The 24,696-nt window shown below is 39.8% G+C and overlaps 2 protein-coding genes across 7 annotated transcripts in view; one reads left to right on the forward strand and one right to left on the reverse strand.

Annotated features, from left to right (window-relative positions):
* LOC145454985 (ferroxidase HEPHL1-like) overlaps positions 1-2,883 on the forward strand; it is a 25,218-nt gene extending 22,335 nt beyond the window's left edge. The window contains exons 21-22 of one of the 2 annotated variants that reach the window (XM_080332933.1): positions 810-1,003; positions 2,213-2,883. In XM_080332933.1, the coding sequence (XP_080189059.1) occupies positions 810-1,003; positions 2,213-2,217 (199 nt within the window). In that variant the 3' untranslated portion in view covers positions 2,218-2,883. Of the gene's footprint in view, positions 1-809 lie in introns of both variants that reach the window. The other variant, XM_080332932.1, reaches the window with a different exon arrangement.
* LOC145454978 (uncharacterized) lies at positions 2,698-24,696 on the reverse strand. 5 transcript variants are annotated; one of them, XM_080332913.1, is made up of 17 exons: positions 23,411-24,696; positions 22,498-22,705; positions 21,389-21,544; positions 20,464-20,533; positions 19,078-19,240; positions 18,862-19,020; positions 18,051-18,224; positions 16,713-16,889; positions 14,955-14,987; positions 14,659-14,699; positions 14,294-14,417; positions 12,556-12,621; positions 12,370-12,447; positions 12,188-12,303; positions 12,035-12,114; positions 5,593-11,183; positions 2,698-4,869 (listed from the first exon to the last, which is right to left on the reverse strand). In XM_080332913.1, the coding sequence occupies exons 1-17, from the start codon at positions 23,450-23,452 to the stop codon at positions 3,415-3,417; spliced, it is 8,733 nt and encodes a 2,910-aa protein (XP_080189039.1). In that variant the 5' UTR covers positions 23,453-24,696; the 3' UTR covers positions 2,698-3,414. The 5 variants fall into 5 exon arrangements, with proteins under 5 accessions (XP_080189039.1, XP_080189038.1, XP_080189036.1 ...); XM_080332912.1 differs by having other exon boundaries at positions 2,698-5,102; positions 5,745-11,183; positions 23,411-24,695; XM_080332910.1 differs by having other exon boundaries at positions 2,698-11,183; positions 23,411-24,695.

The following is a 24,696-nucleotide window of genomic DNA, read 5'->3' on the forward strand; positions in this document are numbered from 1 at the left end:
TAGGATAGGCTTACCATATTTTGAAAATGTAAAAAAAAAGAGGACACTTTTTCAGAAATTTGTAAGATGCAAAACCGGAGCAGAATTCTCAAAAACCGGTGAATTTTTCCCACTTTGTGATCGATTGACTAAAAAAAAAAAAGGTCATCACTTCTGCTCAGAGCTCAAAATACCGTTTTTTCTCCACATTGCCAGGTGGATGACTAAAAAAAAAAAAAAAAAGGGTCATCTTTTCGCTCAGAGCTAGATTCACCGTTTTTCAATATCCGCCGGAGCGCCACTTCTGTGCTAATTTGCGGCAATTTGCTCTAAATCTGACCTAAATTTTCAAAAAAGAGGACAAAATCTCAAAATAGAGGACAAAAGGGCGTCCTCCGAGGACACTTTCAAAAAAGAGGACGTATGGTAAGCCTAGACTAGGACAATTAACTCGATAATTATAGATAATTAGAGGGAAATGCCATTACTCTAATTTGTGAAATGTCCCCTGCTTTGATTTTATTATAATTTCTGGTTTGCCTGAAAATGCTACAGGAGAACCGTATAGTGCTAAACTAGCCAGATTTAGTGTAGGTACGGACATTTGCCATTGTCATGCTTTGAGAATCAATTCTGATTTGATATAAACTGAACTTAATTTTGTTGTTTCTTTTTAATATGGAATTGAATTCAAATTTCCAAGTTTTACGAATTCAGTAATTCTAATCTAAATATTCTATTTGTCCGAGTCTGCTAGCAATGGCCAATCATTTTCTGTCGTATAGTCTTCAACACGACACCGGTCACGCATAACGCATTCTCTATATTAGGTCAGACGTCACATCGTTCGGAGACGTATTCAACCTGTTCCCCGGCAAGATCGGCACAGTCGACATGCGTACCACAGACGTAGGCACGTGGCTTTTGCACTGTCACGTTGACGACCATTTGGAAGCCGGCATGATCACCACATTCACCGTACAGCAAACGCAGCAGACTGCAACGATAGACGACCAAATGGAGGGTTGGTTGATAGCCGTCATTGTGGTGTGCAGCGTACTCGGTGCGGGAATGATCGTGGGGATCGTCTCATACTTTGTCGTAAAGAAGAGAAAGGGCTAGTTGTTTAGCAGTTTTAATAACTCACAAGTTCCACAATGTATATGCTTGACACAGTATACTATAACTATAGTATTGTTCTCGACTGTTTATACCTCGTACAATGTACTTTAAACACTGTAAAAGTTACGGGTGGAAAATTGTTATATCAATCAGTTTCCATCATAACACAGGGTTTGGATCAGGTAAACTAGGGCTACCATACGTCCTCGTTTTTCAAGAAATCGAAAATGTCCACCGAGGACGGCCAAATGCCTTTTTGGTGATTCGTTTTCCTCGATATACTTTATAGCTTTGAGAGCCAGACGATTGTACACGGACAACTAAAAAATGCCACAAATGATGCGAAACCTGGTTTTCGACGGCAAGTTTCACTAAATAAACGTGGGAGCGGAGTATTTCAGGATTCGAGACAGTTTGAATGACCTTTTTTCAGTCATTTCCGTTTTCTCGCCTGCTATTAGACCTACATCTTTCGTCAACTTGTAAGAAGTGTCCTCTTTTTCATATCTCAAAATATGGTAACCCTAGGTAAACGGCACCTTTATCTACCAAATCTAGCTTTCACACCTATTCTAATAGGCAGAAATGAGTCAAACGTACCGATCCCCGTGGAGATCTATTTGGTTTTATTAAAGCTTAATTAGTAATTAATATTAATGACATTAGTTTAGGATTATTCACGGAAAAAATATCTGGTTCACTAATACGGCTCTTTCGAATTACGTAGCAAGGCTTGTGGCGGTAGTCAACGCGTACCATAACCAAAGTCACCAAACCACACCTTACGTATATTCGCTGACCAACCCAAGGCACATAAACTTCTTACAGTAGTGGAATGGGGCAGTGATACAGTGAGCTAAAAGTTACACAAAAACAGAATCAAATACTGGACTACCAGTTTATTCAAGCAACAGTCCTAAACTAACTGCATTCATATTAATAACTAGTTACGCATGCAAATTGTAGAAAGGTAAATATTTACTTCATATGCCTTAACCAACAACAAAAGCTGGTTTGGTGACTAATCGCATGGGTTGATACTTCTAAATAACGATGGTTTGGTATGTGTAGCGAGTCGTGTTTATGCCCTTTATGGGTACCATCTTTTTAGATTAATGGTGTGATTGACTCGTTCGCCCATTGGAATGGACATGGAAGCACAATTTGGCCGCTGAAAATGTTATCTGCCTGATTTACACCGAGCGCTGTTGTGGAACCAGATCAATACGCCAATTTTCCACCAATGGATTTACCGTGTATTATAGTATTTAGTTACATTTTTACCAATTTATGTGAGATTTAGGAAATTATCTTCGTGATCAGCAGACATCGCAAAAAGTGATGCCCTGGGCCTGCGCGGATCTTGACTTATGCAACGAGCTTTGAATTGTTTTAGAACTCATTTATAATTGAGGCAGCCTGTTCTTTCCTTACTATTTTCCTGTTGATTCAAGTTTCGTATGTGAAATATACGTTTCTAGTTCATAATATGGATAACGGAGGTTAATCGACGAAATACATCTGGCTCAATATTTCGCACCGACCCGATATCAGCTCAATTTTGTCACCTACTACAGTCCAGTCGAAAAGCAGTCGTAACGACAGAACAAATTCTTTTTTGATATAAAATTGTACAATGTACATCAACAGTTTACAGATTATAACAGTAACACTGCGAGTTGATTTGGAGGTGCTTGCGCGTGCGTCAGGCTTAGCATACACTGCTACTAGACAGGTAAACATGATATAATATTACGACACAAGGGACGCAAATTACGCTGCCTGATTACCAACAGCGGCCATTGTTGATTCGTCAAGCGCAGATCGCCTGAATAGTGAATAATTTCATTACACAACATAATAGGCACTCCTGTTATTAAAGGTTATGGTCGACATTGTACATGATTCTAGTAAAACCAAAGATATATGTATATTGCATATTCTAGCTAGATCTACGATATTATCCATCTCATCTTACTTATGAGGGTTAAAACGGAACCACTCCGTTAAATACGTTGATGATTCCAGAAATGAACATCGTACATTAGTAACGAAAGCAAGTCATAGCCGTCCAGTTAGAAAACATTTTCGATGTTGCATCAATTTTGAGTATACTATCCATTTACCAGTGCACCTTTTGGTGCGCTTTCCAGTTAACAGGTTTTCATTATACATAAATTAAAGACCCTCTTCGAGGTACAGAACTTCGATATACAATTGACTATTATATTCATATTGAAATGAACCCGAACATTTTCGGCTGACACTCGTCAGCGGAAATCGTCAGGAACTAGTACAGAATTGGAAAGTATTTTATAAATCAACTGAATTGTCAAACCATTCACAGACATCATGTTGTAAGTCTATCGCGACGATGACTTTCCTAGCAGCCGCCTCCCACGAGGAGCCCAGCTCCAACCGGTCGTATATCATCGGACATTTCGCGTCCGCCAGTTTCCGTTCTTTTTTCAACCTTTCAACCAAGATTGCAAAGTGTTTATTTCCGAACCGAACAAAAGCCTCGTACAGCAATATCAGTGCGCTCTGACACAGCATCTTCTTCGCTTGATTAAAACTTGTCGGGTCTAACGATTTACCGCCGGACGCGATCACAATCTTCTCGGCTGCCTTCTCTGCAAGATTCTCCATGTATTTTTCAGAACCGCCTGAAAGTTCAATGAGCTCTATCGCAATGCGAACGAGTAGCTCGTCAAAATCCTCTTTCGAGTTTACTTCCCGACGGGATAGTCCTGGTACGTTTTCTGTATATCGCATCCGGGCTAAGCTTCGCACAGGAGCTGAACAGTCTTCATAGACATCATAACTAGATAGTATACAGTCTCCATAATCATCATCATCATCATCACAGAAATGACGAAATATTGATTCGTCGATACCTGAAGTCTCTAAGGATGCTTGACATCCAAAGAACTCAGGTGGAGATGGAAGTTCCGGTGTCATGGGATCAGGCGATGCAGAGCTCGTGTCTTCAGATGATGCAGAGCTCGTGCCATCAGACGATGTGGCGCTTGTGTCATCATCTGAATTCGTTTCCTCAGCTAGATTCGCAGACAGCTTAAGGTTTGATTTTGATCGAGTTGCAGAAAGAAGACTATCTCGGTTTTTAGTACCCAGGTGAGACAAAGATACTGCTGCCTCTAAGAACATTTGTTCTTCTTCTGGAGAAAAATTGGAGTAACGTTGAGTACGATCATGGTGTCTAGATTTTACGGGTGGGCTGCTTGTGGGCGTGGGTAGATAAGAGTGCTGACAAGCGGGTGACTCTGATAGCCTTGAGCTGCCATGGAGTGGAGTTTGTGCAGAGTACCCGCGGGGCACAGGTGGCGTTGGATGTTCCGGTGGAATCGGACAAGAAAATTCATAACCCACGCCATCATCTGATTCCTCATCTTGATTCAAAGAAGCCCGCAAATGCGATCTATAAGCGACCGCTGCTACTGGTGATTCTCTTGCCGGTGCTGCTGTTGCTTGTGGTGCAGCTTTGCTTCCTGTAGGTTCAGCATTTACATCAGCATTTAGACGCAGACTCCTTGAGGGTGTGGAAAGTGAACCAGAAAATGGCTCTAGTATTTGCCCGTAACATTCGCGATCTTCTTCGAATACCTTCAGGACAATGGGTGGTGTTAGTTGTTCCTGTTCGAGTAAATCAAATAATGCAGAGCCCACGCCGTCATCTGATTCCTTATCCTGACTCGAAGAAGCCCGCAAATCAGATTTATAAGTGGCACTACTCACAGGAGGAACAAGGTTTGTGCCTGCAGTTTCTGTTATTGCTATTGCCTGTGCTGCTGCCGCTCTTGCTCTTGATGCGTATTTTTTAAAATTTACTTCCACGTCTCTCTGTTGCATCGCAGCATATCGGGAAGTGCCGTATCCGCGGTCCTCTTTGTCCGGGATTGTTGCTGACTGTTGCTGCATACAAGCACTGTATTGAGCGCTTTGACGTGAAGAGCTGGACAGAGTTGAAGTCGAAGCAAAAGGTTGCGCTGGTTGCATTGAAGGCAAGTTTTCTGCAGTTTGTCCCCCGGCAGCTAGTTTATGAGACGGCTGCGCAAGCATAGGTGAATGATCCAATTGTAGTCTTGACATTTGAGCAGCAGTAAAGTGTCTTTTTTTCTTATGTAATGCTGTCGGAGATTGAAGTTCCCCCCCGCCAGTTACTGTTCCTCCCGCCGACAAGTAAGTCACGTTCGCCATCGATTTTTCCAAGCCAGAATTCAAATCAGAACCACCCGAGAATTTAAAGCCATGCCGCCCTTCCTTTGAAACAGGCGGACTCCCAGAGTCTATGGAAAGAAACCTGGGAGGCGCCATTGGTATACTTCGGCTGCCACTGTTTTTCATTTCCCAGGGTGGAGTTGGTTGTTCCTGTTCGATTGAATCAAATAATGCAGAACCCACGCCATCATCTGATTCCTTACCCTGATTCAAAGAAGCCCGCCAATCCGATTTATCAGGAGAAGGAACAAGGTTTGTGCCTGGAATATCAGATTTTCTCACCGGTGCTGCTGCTGCCACTCTTTCCAAATTGTCTGCCATTATCGGTGAGCTTAGTCGCTTATAATCACTGTGTTTAGCAGTTTGATGTGAAAAACCGAACAGAGTTGAAGGCGAAGCAAAAGGTTGCGTTGAAGGCAAGTTTTCTGCAGTTTGTCGGCCGGAAGCTGGTTTTTGAGACGGCTGATAAAGCCTAGGCGCACGTGCCAATAGCGGCCTTGGCATTTGAGGAACCGTCATCCGTAATGGCGTTAGAGGGTGAAGTTCTCCCTCACCAGTTACTGTCCCTTTCGTAAATATCTGTTTCATGCTCGCCTTCGATTTTTCCAAGCCAAAATTGCGGGGCTTAGGTGGCATCGGATGCTCCGGTGTAATTGGATGAGAAAATGAATATCCCATGTAATCGTCTGATTGCTTGTCCCGGATCGAAGAAGCCAGCCGATTCGATGCACTAGCAGCGCGATACGCATAAGGATTAATGCATGGAGTATCTGACAGATTTTCCAAAACAAGGCAATCCGTGGCTTTCAACGCGCTAGGTGCAGATGCCATCAATAATTTCTGTTTGAGCGAATCCATTCGTGCAGTTTCCACGCCATCATCAGATTCCTTGTCCTGATTCAAAGAAGACCCCAAAACCGATTTATAGGGGGCACTATCCACAGAAGGAACAAGGTTTGTGCCTGGAATGACTGTTGCTGATTTTCTTATCGGTGCTGCCGCTGCCACTCTTTCCATAGTCGCTGAACTTCGCCGCATATTATCACTGTGTTGAGTGCTTCGACGTGAAAAACCGTACAGAGTTGGAGGCGGAGAGAAAGATTGCGTTGAAGGCGAGTTTTCTGAAATTTGTTCACCGGCAGCTGGTTGTTGAGACGGCTGTTGCAGCCGGGGCGGATGTGCCGATGGTAGTCGATTTGACGTTCGAGCCTCATATTTTTTTTTCATCCTCCGTATTGGTGTTGGAGATTGAAGTTCTCCCCCGCCTGTTACTGTTCCTTTCGCCGACACGTGCTTCCCGCTCGCCATCGAGTTTTTTGAGTCAAAATTCCCATCAGAACCGCCGGAGAATTTCAAGCCACGCCCTTCCAATGATCCCAGTTGCCACGCTTGTGGAAGCGCAACATGATCGCGCAACGGAACGGTATTTGAATTGGCAAATTCGACCGTATTGTGTGACATCTCTTTCGACATGTCTAATAAAGTGAATCGAGGTGGCTGAGGTAATTCCATGCTATAAGATTGAATTCCGCTTTTCGCCATTGATTTTTCTGATTCATTTTCAACAGAAATAGCACATTTACGTCTGACGGCATTTGAAGATTTTCTTAACCTTCGATTTACAATCCATTTTCGTTTCAACTCCGACTGCCACTCCTTCGCAGTCACCTCTTTGACAACATTTCGATATTCCTTTTCCATATCAATACCGCCAACGTAGTTCCAAAAGTCACCTTCCCCATAGAATGGTGTTCGAATTCTACACGAGATGAGAAAGGCCGCTACCACAGCGGGCCGGTACAATAAAGGAACGGACTGCAGACGCATCCTATTTTCAGCAGACCACGAATGCGACACAAGATCCTCAACCGCTTTTGAATAAGAGAGACTTTCACATTTGGACATTTCATGAAGAACTTCATAATTCGGAGTACCGTCACGCAACAACGTTTTACTCAATATGGCGTCTGCGTTGGATCCTTCGATAGACACACCCAATCTCAAGCAAGATGCAGATACCAGCACCTTAGCCAGCGGATCCTTCTCGCACATTGAAAGAGCACTGTGCACCAATTCGCGAGCTCGAAGAATAGAGCTCGTCTCCATTTGCTCAACACGCTTCAGGATATCTTTGATTTCATCTAGCGGCGATAGTTCCGAGTCAAGTTCCTGCCACGGCACTTCGGAGATTTCATCGACAAAGCAGGACTTCAGCAATTCCTCAACAGTCGGTCCCGTGACGACGGACATGTCTTCTCCGGCTTCACGTTTTTCCACCGCGATAAAGCTGGTGAATTTGCAAACCACGGAATTTCTGACGCTGAGCGAAATGATGTAAGACTTCCGCTCGTCTCGATATATTTCATCGACCAGGGAACTGTCGGCCAGATTCGCGGCTTCGTGTTCTTTGAAAATCGCTTTCGAAGCTAGATAATGAAGAGTTCTTCCTGTGACTTTGCTTTGAGAACTGACCGTAACTACTGTTGAGATTTCATTCCCCATAATGCGAGCGTGTAGAGTCGCTTTAGAGCAGTTTGGAGTGAAACTAAAAGCAGTCAATCGGGACCCACTGAAAACGCATTTGGGTTTTTCGGGTACGTTCACAAATGATTTACGAGTATCAGTTTCGTAGTTACACCAATCTATGTGCACATTCGTCAAAACCGGCTGTTGTGCGTAACGCAATTGATTCTTAATCTGACCCACCCACGTGTGTTTGACTGACGGTAAAAACTGCTCGTACTTGCCTCCTGTGAGATCACACATGCTCCGTAGAAAGTGCGCATTCGGCGATTCTCCAACAGCGAACGTAAAGAATCTAGTCTGCGAAGAACTAACGTCTGAAATTTTCGACGCTAGTCGTAGTGTTCTTGTCTCCTCCGACAAGTGACCGTCGGAAATCAAAAACACGTTCTGCAGACTCGTTTGATATGACGAGTCACCGAGGAGTGACATAGCTGCAAGAATATGCACCAAATCCGAACCTCCGAGGTTTGGTTTGCAGGAGTTGATCATATCTTTGGCCTTCAGCTTCATGTCATCGGAGGCGTTTTCAAACCTTACAAAGACTTCCTTAAAGTAAGACCCAAACACGACCACATTGAACTTTGTTGTGTCTGGAAGTAATTCTATTAAATTATTGGCGATATGCTTCGCGTGATTTCCGCTTTTACCGGCCATCGATGACGACATGTCAACCAGAATGGTACAGCAGTAATCGTCACAAGCGTCAAAGTGAAATTCCGGGAAAAACGTCACCATAGCCACCTCGTTTGAATGCCCGTCCTCTATGTTATCTGTCCCTGTCTTATCTTCGATGCGCTCGACCCAAATTCTGGGCACGTGAATTTCGGCGACTTTCACCAACAGTCGGAGTTTGTTCTTGAGCAAAGACGCAGAGCTTTTCAATTTCACGCACGCTTTACTCAAAGTTTTCTTGTAACTTATGCCGTGCGTCGGCGAGCTAATGTCAAGTATATCGTACGGCATGTCGATTGACAGCATCAATGATGTTTTCTTTGCGTTCTGGGCTACTTTGAGAGAGTTCGTGATTGACTGAGTCGGGGATCCATCAATCAAAGTTGATTCTTGTTTTTGCTCTGATAAATTCTCAGGAAGTGTAAATAACACGCAGCTATCAGGATCGTTTACGGTTTCCAGCTCACAGACGTACTTGATCTTTATGATCACACGCGCTCTAGCAGGTATGTTGCCCAGACTCAACGTAAAAACGTTAGGTTCTTCTTCGTCCATTAGATACGCACCGTGGCCTTGCGAAACCGCTTTTTTGTACTCTTTGCGAGCCTGCTGTTTCTCTTTCACTTCGCCGACAACATGTTTCTCGTTAATGAAAGCCTCGAATCCGCAAACGGCTGCGTTCTCTTCCAAAGGAAACACATATTTTCCTTCGATTTGCGAATTTAAATTGTTGTGGTACACTTGGAACACCGTAACCTCCGCGACAAGATCCAGGATTTTGCCGCGTACATGAAATTCTTCAAGATTCACTGCATTTTTCGTAGAGCTTACAAGTCCGTACGTCACGCTTTTGACAGACGGTTGAAACGATTCGGCAGATTCAATACTCGGTACATCTATCGTTGGCTTGAAGATCGGCAATTCCTTTAGCTGGTAATCAGTGCGCAGATTCTCCCCCGGCAATGTGAATTCAATGAGGTACTTCATTCTCTGTTGATTTTCCTTATAGATTGCAAATTCATTCCCAATCATTTCGCCATTCAAATTCTTTCCACAAACACAATCGAAACCCACTGGAGAAGATTGAAGCTCAGGCATACTTTTTTCAGTATTGTAAACGCGCCCCAATGCAATTTCACTCACGAGCATCAGTCGCGTACCACGACTCTCACTCACGTTGGTGTATTTAGAAGATATCTGAAACGAGTCGGAGAAGTATATGCCGTGCCCTAGCTTCCCTTCATCTGTTCTGGGAATGCCTAATTCAGCAGACGCTTTCGATGGCATGACGAGACCTTTCGATAAAATACTGACGAAGTTGGACGTAGCTGACGAATGGAACAAGAGCCTTTTATTTTTCATTCCCGAGCGAAATTCGATGTCTTCCACCGTCCGACTGACTCGGTATATATTCACGATTTCGTGTCTGCCTTCGTTTTGCGCCGGCAGCAAGTCTTTCACAAGCTTAAATTCATTTTCCGAAGGGCTAACATACCTGATCACGCAGTTCAGCGCAGAATATTGCAGCATAAACGAGCGTAGGTCTACTGTATTCAAGAGATTTTCCTTGACACAAACTACATCTCTCAAAATCTGACAGATTTCACGTTCTTTCGCGACTTTCCGAACAGAATCGATTACTTCCGTTGACTTTCTGCGGACGTACGTGTAGAATTCAGCAGAAAGCTTGCTACAATCTTTCCCTTCCTTGATTGCTTTCTCAATTTTCAGCAACGCCACCAGTCCGTTTCTCACATCGTGCGGAGTAATACTCTGAGAAATTACATCATACTCGGCAAGTGCTCCCAAGGAATCTTCCCAGAGAGTAGCGACCAAATGCTGTACTTTCTCATGTAAAGATCCTTTCGAAATTTTCATTTCTTCCAGTAAATTCTGCAATTTTTCTGTAGCCACGCCCTCAGCGGCAATCTCCATAATGTCCGTACATCTCCTTATATCGTTGCTTTCGATAGATTTTATCACAGATTCGTAACAGCGAGTTAAATCGTACAAATTCTTCACAAAATACATGGACCTGCGGACTTTGGTGTCACCGGTATGTTTTTGGCTGACCATAACGCGATACAACTCACCAGATTCGCTAGATACGTGAGCTTCAACGCAGACAGCCCATTCATTTTTCTGGTTTGTTAGGAAAGAAAATTTAGCGACTTGAAACGTCTCAGGAAAATCAGGACATTCAGCACCGTCAAGCTTGTATCTTTTCAACTTTTCCAAACTGAATTCCACCTTCTTTTTCTGTCTACTTTTATCGACCTTGTCACGAATAGAAATAGCTCCCCTTGAAAACTTATCTTTGATACCGCGCAGCACAGCTTCAGATTGCGGAGCAGGCAGTAGTTTACCGGCCGCGACACAGTCGCCCAGGAATTTCTCTGGAACCACAGAAACACCAATTTTCATAGCTTTTTGATGTCGGTATGTTTCTCTGTCAGAGTCACAAACGAAGAACGTCGTGTTTTTATTCAAAGTATAAGATATCTGACCGCCGTTTACCGTCACAAGCTGTCGTAGCGTCTTTTTGGCTTCCATTGTGTGTTGATGGAAATGGAACACGAATTGAACGCCGTTGAATATTCCTGGGTGTTTATCAATGGAAGGAGCAGGCATCACTGCTGGTTCACCTTGATAAAGCAGTGCCACAATAAGAGGTGGTTACAATCAGAGGCGCTGCTACTTAAGTTGTAGAAGTAGTGACTTCCAAGATATGACAAAAACTTGGACTTGTCAGAACAAATACCAATTTGCGCTCAATTGCAACTGGTAGAAGCAGAGTTATTGCAGTTAAAAATTTTGGATTAAAAAAATAGCATTGACAGTGGTTAATCAGATAATTATTAATGAAAAACTCATATAACTTTGCTTCTACGGGTTGGAATTCCGTTAAATTTGCTTTGCATTGTTTTGTTGACAACTTATCAATTTTGTGGGGTAAACAGTGAAATTGGAAAAAAAAATTAAATTTTTATTATCATAAATTCAAAATTTTTAAAATCCTATAGCTTCACATCTACTGCTTCGAATCGAGCAAAATTTGGTGTGCAGCGTTGATCAATTAGCCTCAAAAATTTGAAAAATAAGTTAATGCTCAGAGACACATGACACTACTGATTAGGATGAATCTTCGAAAATATATTACAGTGATACAGGAGAGATTTCGCAAGGTTCTTTCGGACAATTTCACTTATGCCAAGTGTTGAAAAGTTTTGTTAAAACAGCTGTCTACTTTTGAAAATTAAAATTGTAAAAATAACATAACCGATTGAGTATGTGGTGCAAGTCGCCAAAACCTACTCTGAAAAAGTCGATACTAATGATAACCAAACAAAGCCGTCTTGACTTGTACAAAACTAATCAGAAAATGCATTTCTACTTTGATATCGCAAAAATGAAATTATACTATTGATAATGTATGACTCAAATAACATATTTAGTCAGTGAATTGTATCCAAAGCTAAAAAGCTGTACCACCAACCTGTAACAGGGCTGGATGTCTCTTTGAAAGCAAGAGCCTGATTCAGACCGTGGCACCACTGGTCCAAAATATTGTGTGATCTGTCAAAAGAATGTAAGCAAAAAATTTGTCATCTCAAAAATGATGAAACAGAAGACAGGAGAGGATCCCCACCTTTCTTTGTCACTGCTTCGTACGTACATCACTATTTTTGAATCCGCAAATTTCAAGCTCAACCGAGTCCCATTTTTGAGTAGTCTCACACCCGCAATTGAAGTCAGAGGAATTTGCTGACAGGATAATGGGTCGCGCTTAAAATAGCGCAAAAAAGCAACAAAAATATGAATCACTGATACCTTGAAAATCAAAGATCCACCTTTAGACAAATACAGTGTGATGACGCCATCCTGAAATTTCCAAAAGTGACGTTTTTCCTGCAGAGTTAAATTAGGATTTAGTGAAAGTTCATACAAATACAAAAAACTTGTCAAATCGAGATATACGGCGGCATCTCTTTTTATAGCTTGTAAACCTGACATTACCTTGGAGTCAGTATTGGTGCTATGCATGAGCCAATTCTCCAAAGAAGGCTTGTCCAAGGCGTTTGGCTGTGAGAATAAATGAAATACATGTAATAAATTCAACTATTCATAAAAGACAAAGCAAATAGGCTACCTTTTCTTGAAGTATTTACAATGAAACCAATATCAATGAGTATCTATTTAATTATGAAAGCACATTATTAAATACAATTGTGATAAAATATTACGTTTGATCAGTTAGACTTCATGACAAAAATTGATTACGGTCAGTTACACAAAATAGGAAACAGGATCAATGGCTTTGTGAAATACTTATGTAGTGCGAAAACATGTTTCAAATACAAGAACTCACTATAGGTATAAAAAATGTGGGTCTATTTAGCCAACAATTTTGATAGAATACATCCACGGTATGGAGTAAAATCAGCAGTAAAGTATGCACAAGAATTAAAATGACAACAGTCTGCGTACTGATGGTAGGGAAAGGAGCCATTAGTTCAACCATCAGTAACTAAGAGCCATAAATCAGGGTTGCAATGACTCGAGTCATGACTCGACTCGGCAAATTTTCGTTGTCTCGACTTGACTCGAGTTATTTTCTTAAAAGTGGATAATAACTTGACTCGAGTCAATTTGTGTATTGACTCGATTTGTACTCGAGTCATTACGCATGACTCGACCAAGTCATATGACTCGGCACATTCTATATGACCTATTCAAGTCTCTTATATCAGGACCGATCATTGAAAAATTGGCCCAGAAACTATTTTTTCTATTTGTATAAACATGTTTAGTGCGAAAAATGAATATATTTCGAATCCAAGGCCTTCGATATCACCCAAGAGTTTTCCAGAAGCGAGTTGAAACAGACTTGAACTGATAAGTACACTATGACTTGGACTCGGACTCGAGTCTTAACACAACGATTCGGACTCGTCCTGTTGCTTCCTGACTTGGACTTGACTCGGCAGTGAGCTGAAAATGACACGAATTGACTCGAGTCAAAACTATAAAAGTCAAATTGACTTGTGACTCGGACCTTGTGACTTGGTTATAACGAGGGCAAGTTTTTGCAACTTTTTTTACTGCTTCCGGCAGTTTCCTAAATACTCAGAAGTTATTTAGTTTTAAGCTGTTTGGAGGAATCATATAGTGCAACTTTTTGGAGCTTTGCTCCATTTTTTCAGACTAGTTTAATTCAACTTTATCGCTATTTCATGCAACTTTTATCGATTTTTCATATAAATTTTTGCAAGATTTTTATTTTATTTTCCATGTATCTAACTTTTTACTGGAAATATTTGGCACTATATGTAAATAGATCGATTGATTATTTCACTGTCGTTTAAATTTGAGGTCCTTTATGATTTGACGTATATTCAGGCTAGACCGCCGAAAATTATATTCTCATTTGGTCAATGTTTTCAGGCTATTGATTTTGTTGAAGTCGCCAACGCTGAGTTTTGCTACAGTGCCTTGGATACGGATCAATTAGAGTATCTCATACCCTCATAATTTCAAGGAACTTGTCCATAAATGCAACTTTGTAGTGTAACTTTTGCGAAAAAAAAATCGCAACTTTCGTCGGATTTGACTGCAACAAAAACTTGCCCTAGTTATAACATTGCTATAAATATTTAGATTTTGCAGCTTAATTTTGATACAAAGATACAATGCTGATCTAGTTATGCATTACACTTATGAACAACAATAAATATAACATATCTAAATTCCCAACCTTTTCATTTTCGTTGGTAATTGCTTGAGGCAATATCCAGCCAGCAGGGGAAGTTGAGAATTGTTGTTTGAGTGGTTTCAGGTCAAGTTTTTGTTCCAATTTGCATCCATCCAATGCAAGCATACTAGAATGAGACTGGCTGTATAAGTTAACTTAAATTAACTTACTCGGTAGCACATTCATTAATTTCAGACATTGTCTGACATAGTGTCAATATTGATCTGTATTTGACATGATAAGCAACATGTTCACAACAATATCAACAGGTTCACAACCACAGAGATGTTAATCATTTAAGAATTCATGACACGGATCAAAAAGTAATCAAAGAATGCGTACTCGTGGCAATGAGTTTTAAAACTTACTGCAAGACTTTATTGTCCAATGGACCGGTACCTGATGATGCCTGTAACATAAAAAATGATATAGTTCTCTCATTCACAAAATTTCATGCTGGTGACGTCATATTTTGTGATACGATTGTTGATATACAATGTTCTTTCCAATTCTCTACTAGTTGCTGACGATTACCCCTGACGAAAATCAGCCGAAAATATTTGTGTTCATTTCAATATGAATATACTATTTAATTGTATATTGAAGTTCTGTACCTCCAAGAAGCAGTTCAAACTGAATAAACAAGCATAAAATTCGTACTTACCAACATGGACATTTCTTGAATTGCTGCTTTCAGCTGTAATATTTCAAGATCAGATAATGGTGGAATTGAAATCTATCGCATCTGGGGTGTAGCTGAATATTTTTCTGATAACAAGCTTTAAAGGTTTAGGTTGGATAAAAATGTGAAATTGTATTAGGCAGACGGTACAACAGACTGCATTATGTCAATAGCAGACTACGTAAACACAGGGAGTATTATTGCCTTTAATGTTGACATTTCAAAGCCCCAACAAGCCATACAGGTTGACGAGAAAAAGCAGTGAATTTTGAGGAATAGGCCTATCTAACGAATTAAATTCATACCAAGTGTGGCAATGTAACAAAAGCAAACAATCTAAAAAATACTCTTACAGGTACAGAACCTCCATCATATCGCATAAAACAGCATGTCCCTAGATTTATTAGAACATGCATTTCACACTCGGTGAAAAATTTGCCCTTGACTAATCCCCTGAAGCTCGATTCAGATCAGGCAAAGGCCAGTAATTCTGCCATTAGCAAACATTTGTTGGACAATTCTGTTTGTGCCAGAGATTATAGAGACAGTTGTCGCTGGGAGAGGCCATTCACACTTTCATTTGTCTGCCTTGGAGTCGACTTTTATCAAAATACTACCTAGTTTGTGCCAACAAAAATAGTACATTGAGCCTATCTCTTCGCCTCGATTATTCTAAATTTCATGCCGGTGATGTCATATTTGGTGATACGATTGTTGATACACAATGTTCTTATATTTGCATATGGCAGAATTCCAGGCCGTTGCCTGTTCTATTTCCACTTTTAGGAGCGAGTCAAAAAAAACGACCTTCTCTCCAACTGATGCGCAAGTTTTAACAAATCTAGGAATATTCTGTTTTAGGCGGTCCTGATCTAAAAAGCACTGTTCAAACTCCTGTTCTATGATCCAAATTTCTATCGAAAAACCTTGCTGGTTCACCACACAAGCACATCATTTCAGACTTGCCGTGTTATCATAGAGTTGCACCACACACCACTGACATAACAGGATGTCTAGTCACCATGTACATAAACTGTTATGCATATTCGTTAATGATCTGCTATGAGTATCATGTAGTTGAAAATCGGTTATAATTGCATCGACGGGATACACCACATACAATTGCCACTATTATGATTTTGAATATCTATAGAATCAGTAAAAGAGAAATAGACACCGATGGTCCAGAAAAAAATGGCAATAAAACAGATTGAATTTACAATATAAAGGACACCAAGCACGAAGAATCATGCATCTTGAATTAGCGAATGAAAGTACAGGAAAAGCAAAACAACAATTTCTACTGAATCAATACTAGTCAGCCCTCAAGTTCACTGGACCACGACCAGACAAATCGATCTCGTCTTCCGGCACATACCACCTCATGTCGCCTGTCCTTTTATATTATTTTCTTTCACTTTTCATTTAGTGTGCATGCCTCCTTTTTACATCGCCCAAGTCAGGTGGGTGTCTGAAATCGAAGACATCTCCAAGTCGTTTCGACACCTTCTTATCTTTCATTGTATGTAATTGTTAACAATAAGTTGAATTGAATTTTGAATGTATACTCTAAGGTCTCAATATAATTTGATATAATATACGCCCGTATTTATCGAATAACATCTGCTTCTCTGTGAACGCTAACTTGACCATTTTACAAAACCCTACACAAATAAATGCACATGCTGCTGAATTGCTGTTCGTAGAATTACCTAGCAAAGCAAACATAAATATCCTCACCTTGAATCGATCATTCACGTTCCTGTGATTGTGTGCCGTGACGAAAAATCGGGACTTTCCTTTCGCGGTATCTTCATTCTCATTTAGGACACCAGTGTCACAAACGTGTTTGGAAGTGACAAGTTTTTTGTTGAGAAATGAAACGATATACTGATCATCCACCAATGCTGAGAGAACCTTAATTCAAATGAGAAACTAAACTGAAATATTCTGTAAAGGAACAAACTTCCTAACAGCTATAACCAGCTGTAACTAACTCAATACACAATGGGTATATCAAATCGATGACTTGAATCCGATTTGATTACTAGTTGACTGGTACAAGTTGAGTACTGCTAGCAGATTCCATCATCTTCAACGAGTGCCGATATCTCGCCCATGGCATCAAAATTTCATTCTCAAACAAGGGGATTATTGTGCTTTGAGCTATCACATGATTGTCGGTGTCAAGACACGACAGCGGGAACGAATGTTAAAGATATTCAATGTTCATAGCAGCACAAAATGGCTTTCATCATATATAGCTCGGTATGTTGGCATCAATTTCTAGTTGTCCAGTAAATGGATAATAAATGCATATTGACAAGAGTCATTGGTGTATGCATATATTTTGTCACATAAAATTCTTCAAAGAAGAATACCTAATTCTGGCAACAGTCTATTCTATAGACATTGTGTCATCATATCTTTGATTAGTCGTATAAAAGAACCACAATATCGAGAAGAAACAATAACAATGACGACATAAGCACCTAGGATATTTAGATTATGATTCATATAAACATAAGCCCTACAAAAGTATTGCATTACAAAGCATCAAAGTGTAGGCCTACCTATCTCTTGACCTAATTGGTATAAGTATTAGTGCACAATAGGGCTGTTCAAAGTTTTTTTTTTCAATTTTACTGGCTATTATATAAATTAGTTACCTAAAAGAAACGGTGCACACCAACTTTGGTGCAATCCCAACAAGTGGACGCGAATATATTGATGTTCAAAATTTAAGATTTCAAATCATACTACCGATATTTACGGTGGATAGATCTAGAATAAATAATGAAAAAATTTGCCATCGTAAATACTATTTTTTCCAAATCCGAAATTTTGCACTCTAATAACTTTGCTGCTTGAGTCAAATTTGTTGTGCATCGTTCTTTTTCAGACGACCTAACAATTTCATGGGGTAGCCAGTAAAATTCGAAAAAGATCCACATTTATTTTCATCAAATAAATCCAAAATTTTCTACTACAAAAAAATTCGCTGCCACGTGCTCAAAGATTGAGTTCCTCCTCATAGACTAGTAGTTAAGGTCATACCAAACGAGATATACACCCTACCTGACCCTTGCTGTTAACACTGATGATACCATCCACGGCCGCGCATGGGGCTGTGGCAAATATTATGTCTGTACTCATTCTGTTTTTGAACATGCAGTCCAGTGTCTCCAGATGGTAGAGATGAAAAAATCCGTGTTTGCTTAAGACAAGCAAAACTTTGTGAACTTTTGACTCCTGAAAATTCAACAATCATTCAATAGAAGTTTTAAATAGCAACATGAAAACTCCCCGAATTCAAGTAATTCTATTTGTTCTATTAGGCGCGAAGATGTGGAGAAGTTCATTCTATAAATAAATTACCCATTTGTGACGAGGAATTTGCACGCCATATGGCCATTGGGTCATTGAAATTGGTGATTTCAAAACGTCAAAATTTATATACCAGTAATTGAGACCTGGACATCGGGGACAAAAAATATAAATCCCAATTACTATTCCTAAATTAAAATTAAATTGGCCTCTTTTGCGAAAAAATAAAGGTGTGTGTACCAGTCATAAAACTATTTTACTATCACGGTAGCAGATTGAATAGAAAATACACAAGATATGCTTACATAGTGATAAAAATAGTGAAAATATCAAGACATATTGCCATATATATTCTACTCAAAGCTTTTCAAATGACTCTAATCCAGAACGAATGTCACTAAATGCGGTGAATCCACACGGTAAGAACTTAACATACTGGAAAACATATAACAACACACAATCAGTACATGTAACAGAGACAAATTTGGCTATAAAAATAACCGAATAGCATCACAACACTGATGAAAAACATTCCAAAAAACAGCAAATTTAAAATGCCAACCTGCATATCAATAGGAGTGTCGTTTGGTATTGAAAAAGTCACTACGACAGACCTTTTCCGGAAAGGTTGATCCATAGACACTGCGTGGCTGACTTGTGCCACACTGAGTACGTTGCCCTTTTGTGTGCTCGAAGCAGAGCATAGCAAAATGGAAGAATCCTACACATAACTAAATGTCAGATAACATATTCTTATTAACTAAGTTCATTTATTTACCTTATTTCCATCGAGCACTATCTCAGCAAATGTGGCAACATGCCCTTCCAGTATCTTGGTAGTGCCGGACTGGACAGAATACCTTTGTATGGTTCCACTGGTCGCTCGTTCACCCTTCGTCAATGTTCCAATGATGAGAGAGTGTTTCTGCTGTGAATCGGTCCTTGGGAGAAATAAAACGATTGCATTTCAAGATATTTCTCAACTCGAAAAATTCAATGGCAGAAATAGGAATTCAGCAAATTTTACATGGGATTAGATGTGATGGAGTTATGATGAAGAGGTTGCTCTACGTTAGAGCAAATGAGACTATCAAAAATACACTTTAGCATGCATTACTTGAGTATGTGACCTTCTAACACCAAAACTAACTCTAACCCCGACCCGAATCTTGAAACGAACCCGCATAGATATCCTAACCCTAATCTAACCCAAATCAAAACCAAACCTAGCTCAACCCTAACCCCTGAAATTAAACCTATATATCCTAACCTATCCTATCCTGATGGTTACCATATGTCCTCCTTTATGAGGATTTGTCCTCCTTTGGAGAATTTGCCCTCCTTTTTAGCATAAAAGACCCAAAACGACAACGAATAACGCGAAATGTGGGCCGAATTGCGTAGAGACGGGTATTTCGGGACTTTTTGATTCAGTCAACCCAATAAAATTAGCCGTACAAATTTAAAAATCAGCCGTTTTCTCGTCCGCTATAGTAACTTTTGCAGCCTGGCAAAAGTGTTCTTTCCGAATCTCAAAATATGGTAACTGTACCTAATCTCAAGGCTAACCCCGAACTAACCCAAATCGCAACCTATCCCTTACCCAACCCTAACCCAAAATTTTACCCACATGCCCAATTTGTCGCACGCTCAATTGCTCATATATCCACGGACCGATGTAACTATAGTAAATCAAGTATCCCCTTAAAACATCTAATTTGGCTGAGAATCTTGAATCTCGATATTTTGTAGAAGACAATGATGTATGCACAGACGGGTAATGTACAATGTACATTTAGACAGCCTGGTTCCATAACTCAAGCGTGAACAATGATTCGCATATTCAGATCAGAATGGAGTAGTAATTCTAATGATTCGAGTCAAGTAGTGAGCGATGATTTTTTCGAGCACTAAAATTATGCGCTCCTTGCCACTACGAGTTAATTAATCGACGAGAATCATAGTTTTGATGTGGAAGGCTATAAATGCCTATTGGTCGTATCTTAGCAGCACACAAAACATGTAATACTAAGCAACGCACATTTGTCAAAATTACATATCCGTGAAGTCGTCATCCACCCCCCGCAATGATACAAAGAGCAATGAAATAGGTATGGTCAAAAAAATAATTCCAGCCCTAACCATTAGATGACATTTGTCGTACCTGTAATCAATTGGTTGGCATGTGGATAAACGTGGGGAACAGTCGAATATCTTCAGTGGCGGAGCATCATCTAAAGGGGAAATATTTGGGTATGAATGAAGAATATGTCAAATGTACACAGGGGTGTATGCAACATGAAAAGGAGGGGGAGATTTTTTTCTTAATTTACCAAGGCAGCATCAGTTTATTAGGGTTGAGTATATGCATAAATGCCGATAATACAAGTATCAAATAAGACTCAGTATGTTGACAAGCGTAAGTCCATGATATATATAAGATGTCACAAACCCCACTTTCACACAGCAATATAAAAACACGAACAGATCTTCTTTGAGGTACAATATACTATTCAACAGTACATTAATAGTGAAATAACCCGAATATCTTCGGCTGACACTCGTCGCGGGTAATCGTCAGCAATTGGTAGAGAATTGGAACGTACATTGCAACATCGTAAAGAAAGATGTTGCTTTTATTGCATGTCAGATTACCAGCGAGTCTGGTGAAATGCAATGCCACAAATACATGTGCCCATCATATTACAACAGAGTAGATGTCAATCAGTCCATTCTGCTACAAATACTTAATCTAAGCGGGAGATCGCGAAGCACTGTGAACTGTGCACTGTCGATTTCTGCTAAATTTGAGCTCAAAAATGATATGAATCCAATGCAACGTGTCCAATTCTCTTAAAGACTTTTTGATTACGTTCAGAAGAACAATAAGATAGTTACTCTCATGTGTGCACACGAAACAAAAAAACATCGTCGTTTTAGGTCAAAACGAAACAGCGCGTTAGAAATTACTGAATTCCAAATGGGCCAAGAAATATTGGGAGATAGAATGGGCATTTGAAAACATGGATGCGCAGTGTACCCCATATTCCACTGTATGTAAGTGATGAAATTGTAACTATATATACCACCTTTCATATTCCAGTGATAGACAGATTTGCTGGTCATCAACGCAATCATATCGGACGTGATCCATTTCCAAAACACGACATCTTCGTTCATCGTGTGATTTTTCATTCTTTGCCGTCTTTCAATGTCAAAAACCTGTATTACTCCGCTCAGAGAGACTGTACAAAATAAGAAAGAGCATCAAGATTTGGTCTATGCTTCCGCAAAGCATATAATTCCAGTTCTCCATCGCAACAAAGATAATTTGGTATTATTTCAACCATGCAAACTTCATTGCACTTTGTGACAATGACGTTGGTTGATCACGACTCCACAGACATATCATTTTCACTAACGTGAATGTGAATAGCTTTGTACAGAATGTTTGGCTAGGACTGCTCAAAAATTTAGACTGTCAGGTTGCCTAAAAAACGCTGCACACCAATTTTGGCTCAATTCCAACCTATAGAAGCATTGCTGTAAGAGAAAAAATGTTTAGTTTTAATAAATATAAATTTTTTTCAAATTTTAATAGCAATCCCCCGGAATTGTTACGCTGTCTACATCGAAGATGTACAGCAAATTTGGCTCAATTTCAATCAGTAAAAGCAAAGTTATTGATGTTGAAAATTTGGGATTTCAAATCATAGTATTTACTGTGGATAGATCTATAATATATAATTGAAGAATTTGCCACCGTAAATACTATATTTTACAAATCCAAAATTTTGTGCTCCAATAACTTCTCTTCTACTGGTTGGAATTGAGCCAAATTTGCTATGAATTGTTGTTGTAGACAACGTAACAATTCCATGGGGCTGTCGGTAAAATTTGAAAATTTTTATAATGAGTTTTATTTAATAAATCCAAACCTAAGAATCAGTAAGTAAAATTTGAAATTTTTTTTAACAGCCCTACTATTTCGTATGCTGTGATATGACCAATCACGGTTTCAAGGCTTCCTAGGATATAATTCTCATTGAAAAATTAACTTTAAGTGGCAAGGTGTTTATCATTTCAGTACCCGAGAAAATCATCTCTCTCTATTCGACTCGAATCATTAGTGAAAATACTCAATTCAGATTCAACCGCTCGATTCATTAAGCCAACCATTTTTAATACAGTGACCTACCTTTCAGTGCGATAATTTTATCTGTAGGATTCATGATAGCTGAATCGGCACGTGATGGCATTCGAATCGGGTTTGCTGAATCATCAAGATCGATGATGACAAGAGACTTCTTTCCGCCATCGCTGTCTGTTACACATACGAATCTATCAGACTGCATGGTAAGATTTGAGAAGCCGACTTTGGATACGTTGATCCCGACATCCTTCAGCTGAAAAATGGAGAGCAATTATTTTCATTGGCTTAACTGACTGCAATTCAGCATTTCCCAAATTAGACTAGAATTATAATTATAGATAAATAGCATTTTCTAAATTATAACATAATTAGAATTATGGCTACACAGTAGGGCTCTTCAAAAATGACTTTATCCCTCAAATCGTACTGGCTACTTGATAAAATTGTTAGGTTACCTAATTTAAGCCTACACACAAAATTTGGTTCAATTCCAGCCAGTAACCGCTTTGCTACTGGAGAAGAAAGTTTCTATTTATTATGTAAAAATAAATAATCAAAAATTTGAAAATTTTCTGTTCACCTCATGAAAGTGTCAGGCTGTTTATAGAAACGATGCTCACCAAATTTGGTTCAATTCCAACCAGTGGAAGCGGAGTTATTGCCGTCAAAAAATTTTGATTTGAATAAAATAGTATTTACGGTGAGCACAACTATGATAAATAAACAAAGAATCGGTCAACGCAGTGAGGAGCTGAGCACCCATGATTCTGCCCATATCTCAAGGAACGCACTTAAAATTTTCCTAAAATATGTTCTGCTCTTCTCAGAAAAGTGCATTACTTCATTAAAGCAAATAAAAAAATTGTTGTCGTCAAAAATTTCTAATATCATGACAATTATAATGTAATGACCCAAAAGTTCCATGTAAATTATCAATATAAATCAGATTCATGAATACCTGAAGATGCTCCTTGAACTTTATTGGATACTTTTCTTTCATCTTATAGATCCCATGTTAAATCAATGACCATAACTGAATCAACAGAAAGCATACAACAGGTTAAAACCATCAAATCCTGCATGCAATCGGAATTCAGTAACTATTGAACTAAGACAAGAGCAGACATGGTACATTATGATTTTTCAGTACAAAATCGACAAAGATGATTGGGAGTAATTCATTCAATATAAATCAGGGGATCAAACGAAGTTCTTTGCTGGAATTCTCCCCAGAGCGCCATAGGCCAGTATAAGTCAAAATTCATGCAGCAGTTGAAGAATTTGCTACAATTGATAACTATAATCGTTATTATTCACTCTTTAATTATATCAGGATGTGGTGCGGTGTGGATTTGGAGATGAGGTGTCTTGTGATAATTTCAGCCTTCTCTCTCTGATCAGCAGAGGAGATTAACTTTTCGAAAATAAGGTTCAGCTCAGTTTATTAGTAAAATTCAACATTTTAAAACACCACAAGATATCGACAGAATTATTACAATGCAAAAATAGGAAGGTGCCGAAACGACTTGGAGTAGTCTTTGAGATCAGACAGCCCCCCACCTGGGCCTAGGCGATGTAAAGAGGAGGCAAAATGAGGTGGCATGTGACGGTAGACGATATCGATATGTCATGTCGTGGTGATTGTTTTGCCTGATATATCAGGGGAGCATTGAAGATTCCTCTGTGAGCACAGGCGATTTTGGTGTGAGACAATCTCGTTACCTGTGAGAAACTGACGATTATGCTGTGAGACAATCTCGTTCCCTGTGAGACACCGAGGATTTTCCTGCGAGAAAATCACCATTGCCAATAAGAAATACATAGGCCACCCACACAATAGTGATTTACTCGCAGGAAAATCCTCCCTATCACTTTATGTCGAGAGTGATCTTCAAGAAAAACTATAGAGTCAGAGAGAATAGCGTGGGTAAGACAAGCAGTGAGCAATGAGCAAGAGCCTCCCTGTCAGGTGAGCACGGGGCGCCAATTCATGAGGAACATTGTGAGCAGTGAGCAAGGCACCCGGCAAGCCGTCAGGTGAGCACCTGCCACCTGCCGCCGCGGAACTAACGGTAAAGTCGAGGGCTGACTTGTATTCACACTAGTAAATAGGTCATATACAACATGTTATCGTTGCAACATATGCAAAAATGGCAGAATACGTGCCAAGATTCAAGCTTGAATTGCAAAATAGCGGCAGTAACTGAAACTAATGGCACGACGGGCACGACCAATAGAACTGGA

This window comes from Botryllus schlosseri, chromosome 14, assembly GCF_051294905.1.
Source record: "Botryllus schlosseri isolate E-star chromosome 14, Bs_hap1, whole genome shotgun sequence".
Classification (NCBI taxonomy): Eukaryota; Metazoa; Chordata; class Ascidiacea; order Stolidobranchia; family Styelidae; genus Botryllus; species Botryllus schlosseri.

Bases quoted from the DNA above. Each gene is read 5' to 3' on its own strand.
- LOC145454978 (XM_080332910.1), bottom strand. From the start codon at position 23,452: ATGAAAGAAAAGTATCCAATAAAGTTCAAGGAGCATCTTCAG. The intron at 12,622-14,293 runs GTTGGGAATTTA...TTATTCTCACAG, and splicing joins TTACCAACGAAAATGAAAAG to CCAAACGCCTTGGACAAGCC. The intron at 12,304-12,369 runs GTATCAGTGATT...TTATCCTGTCAG, and splicing joins GTGGATCTTTGATTTTCAAG to CAAATTCCTCTGACTTCAAT.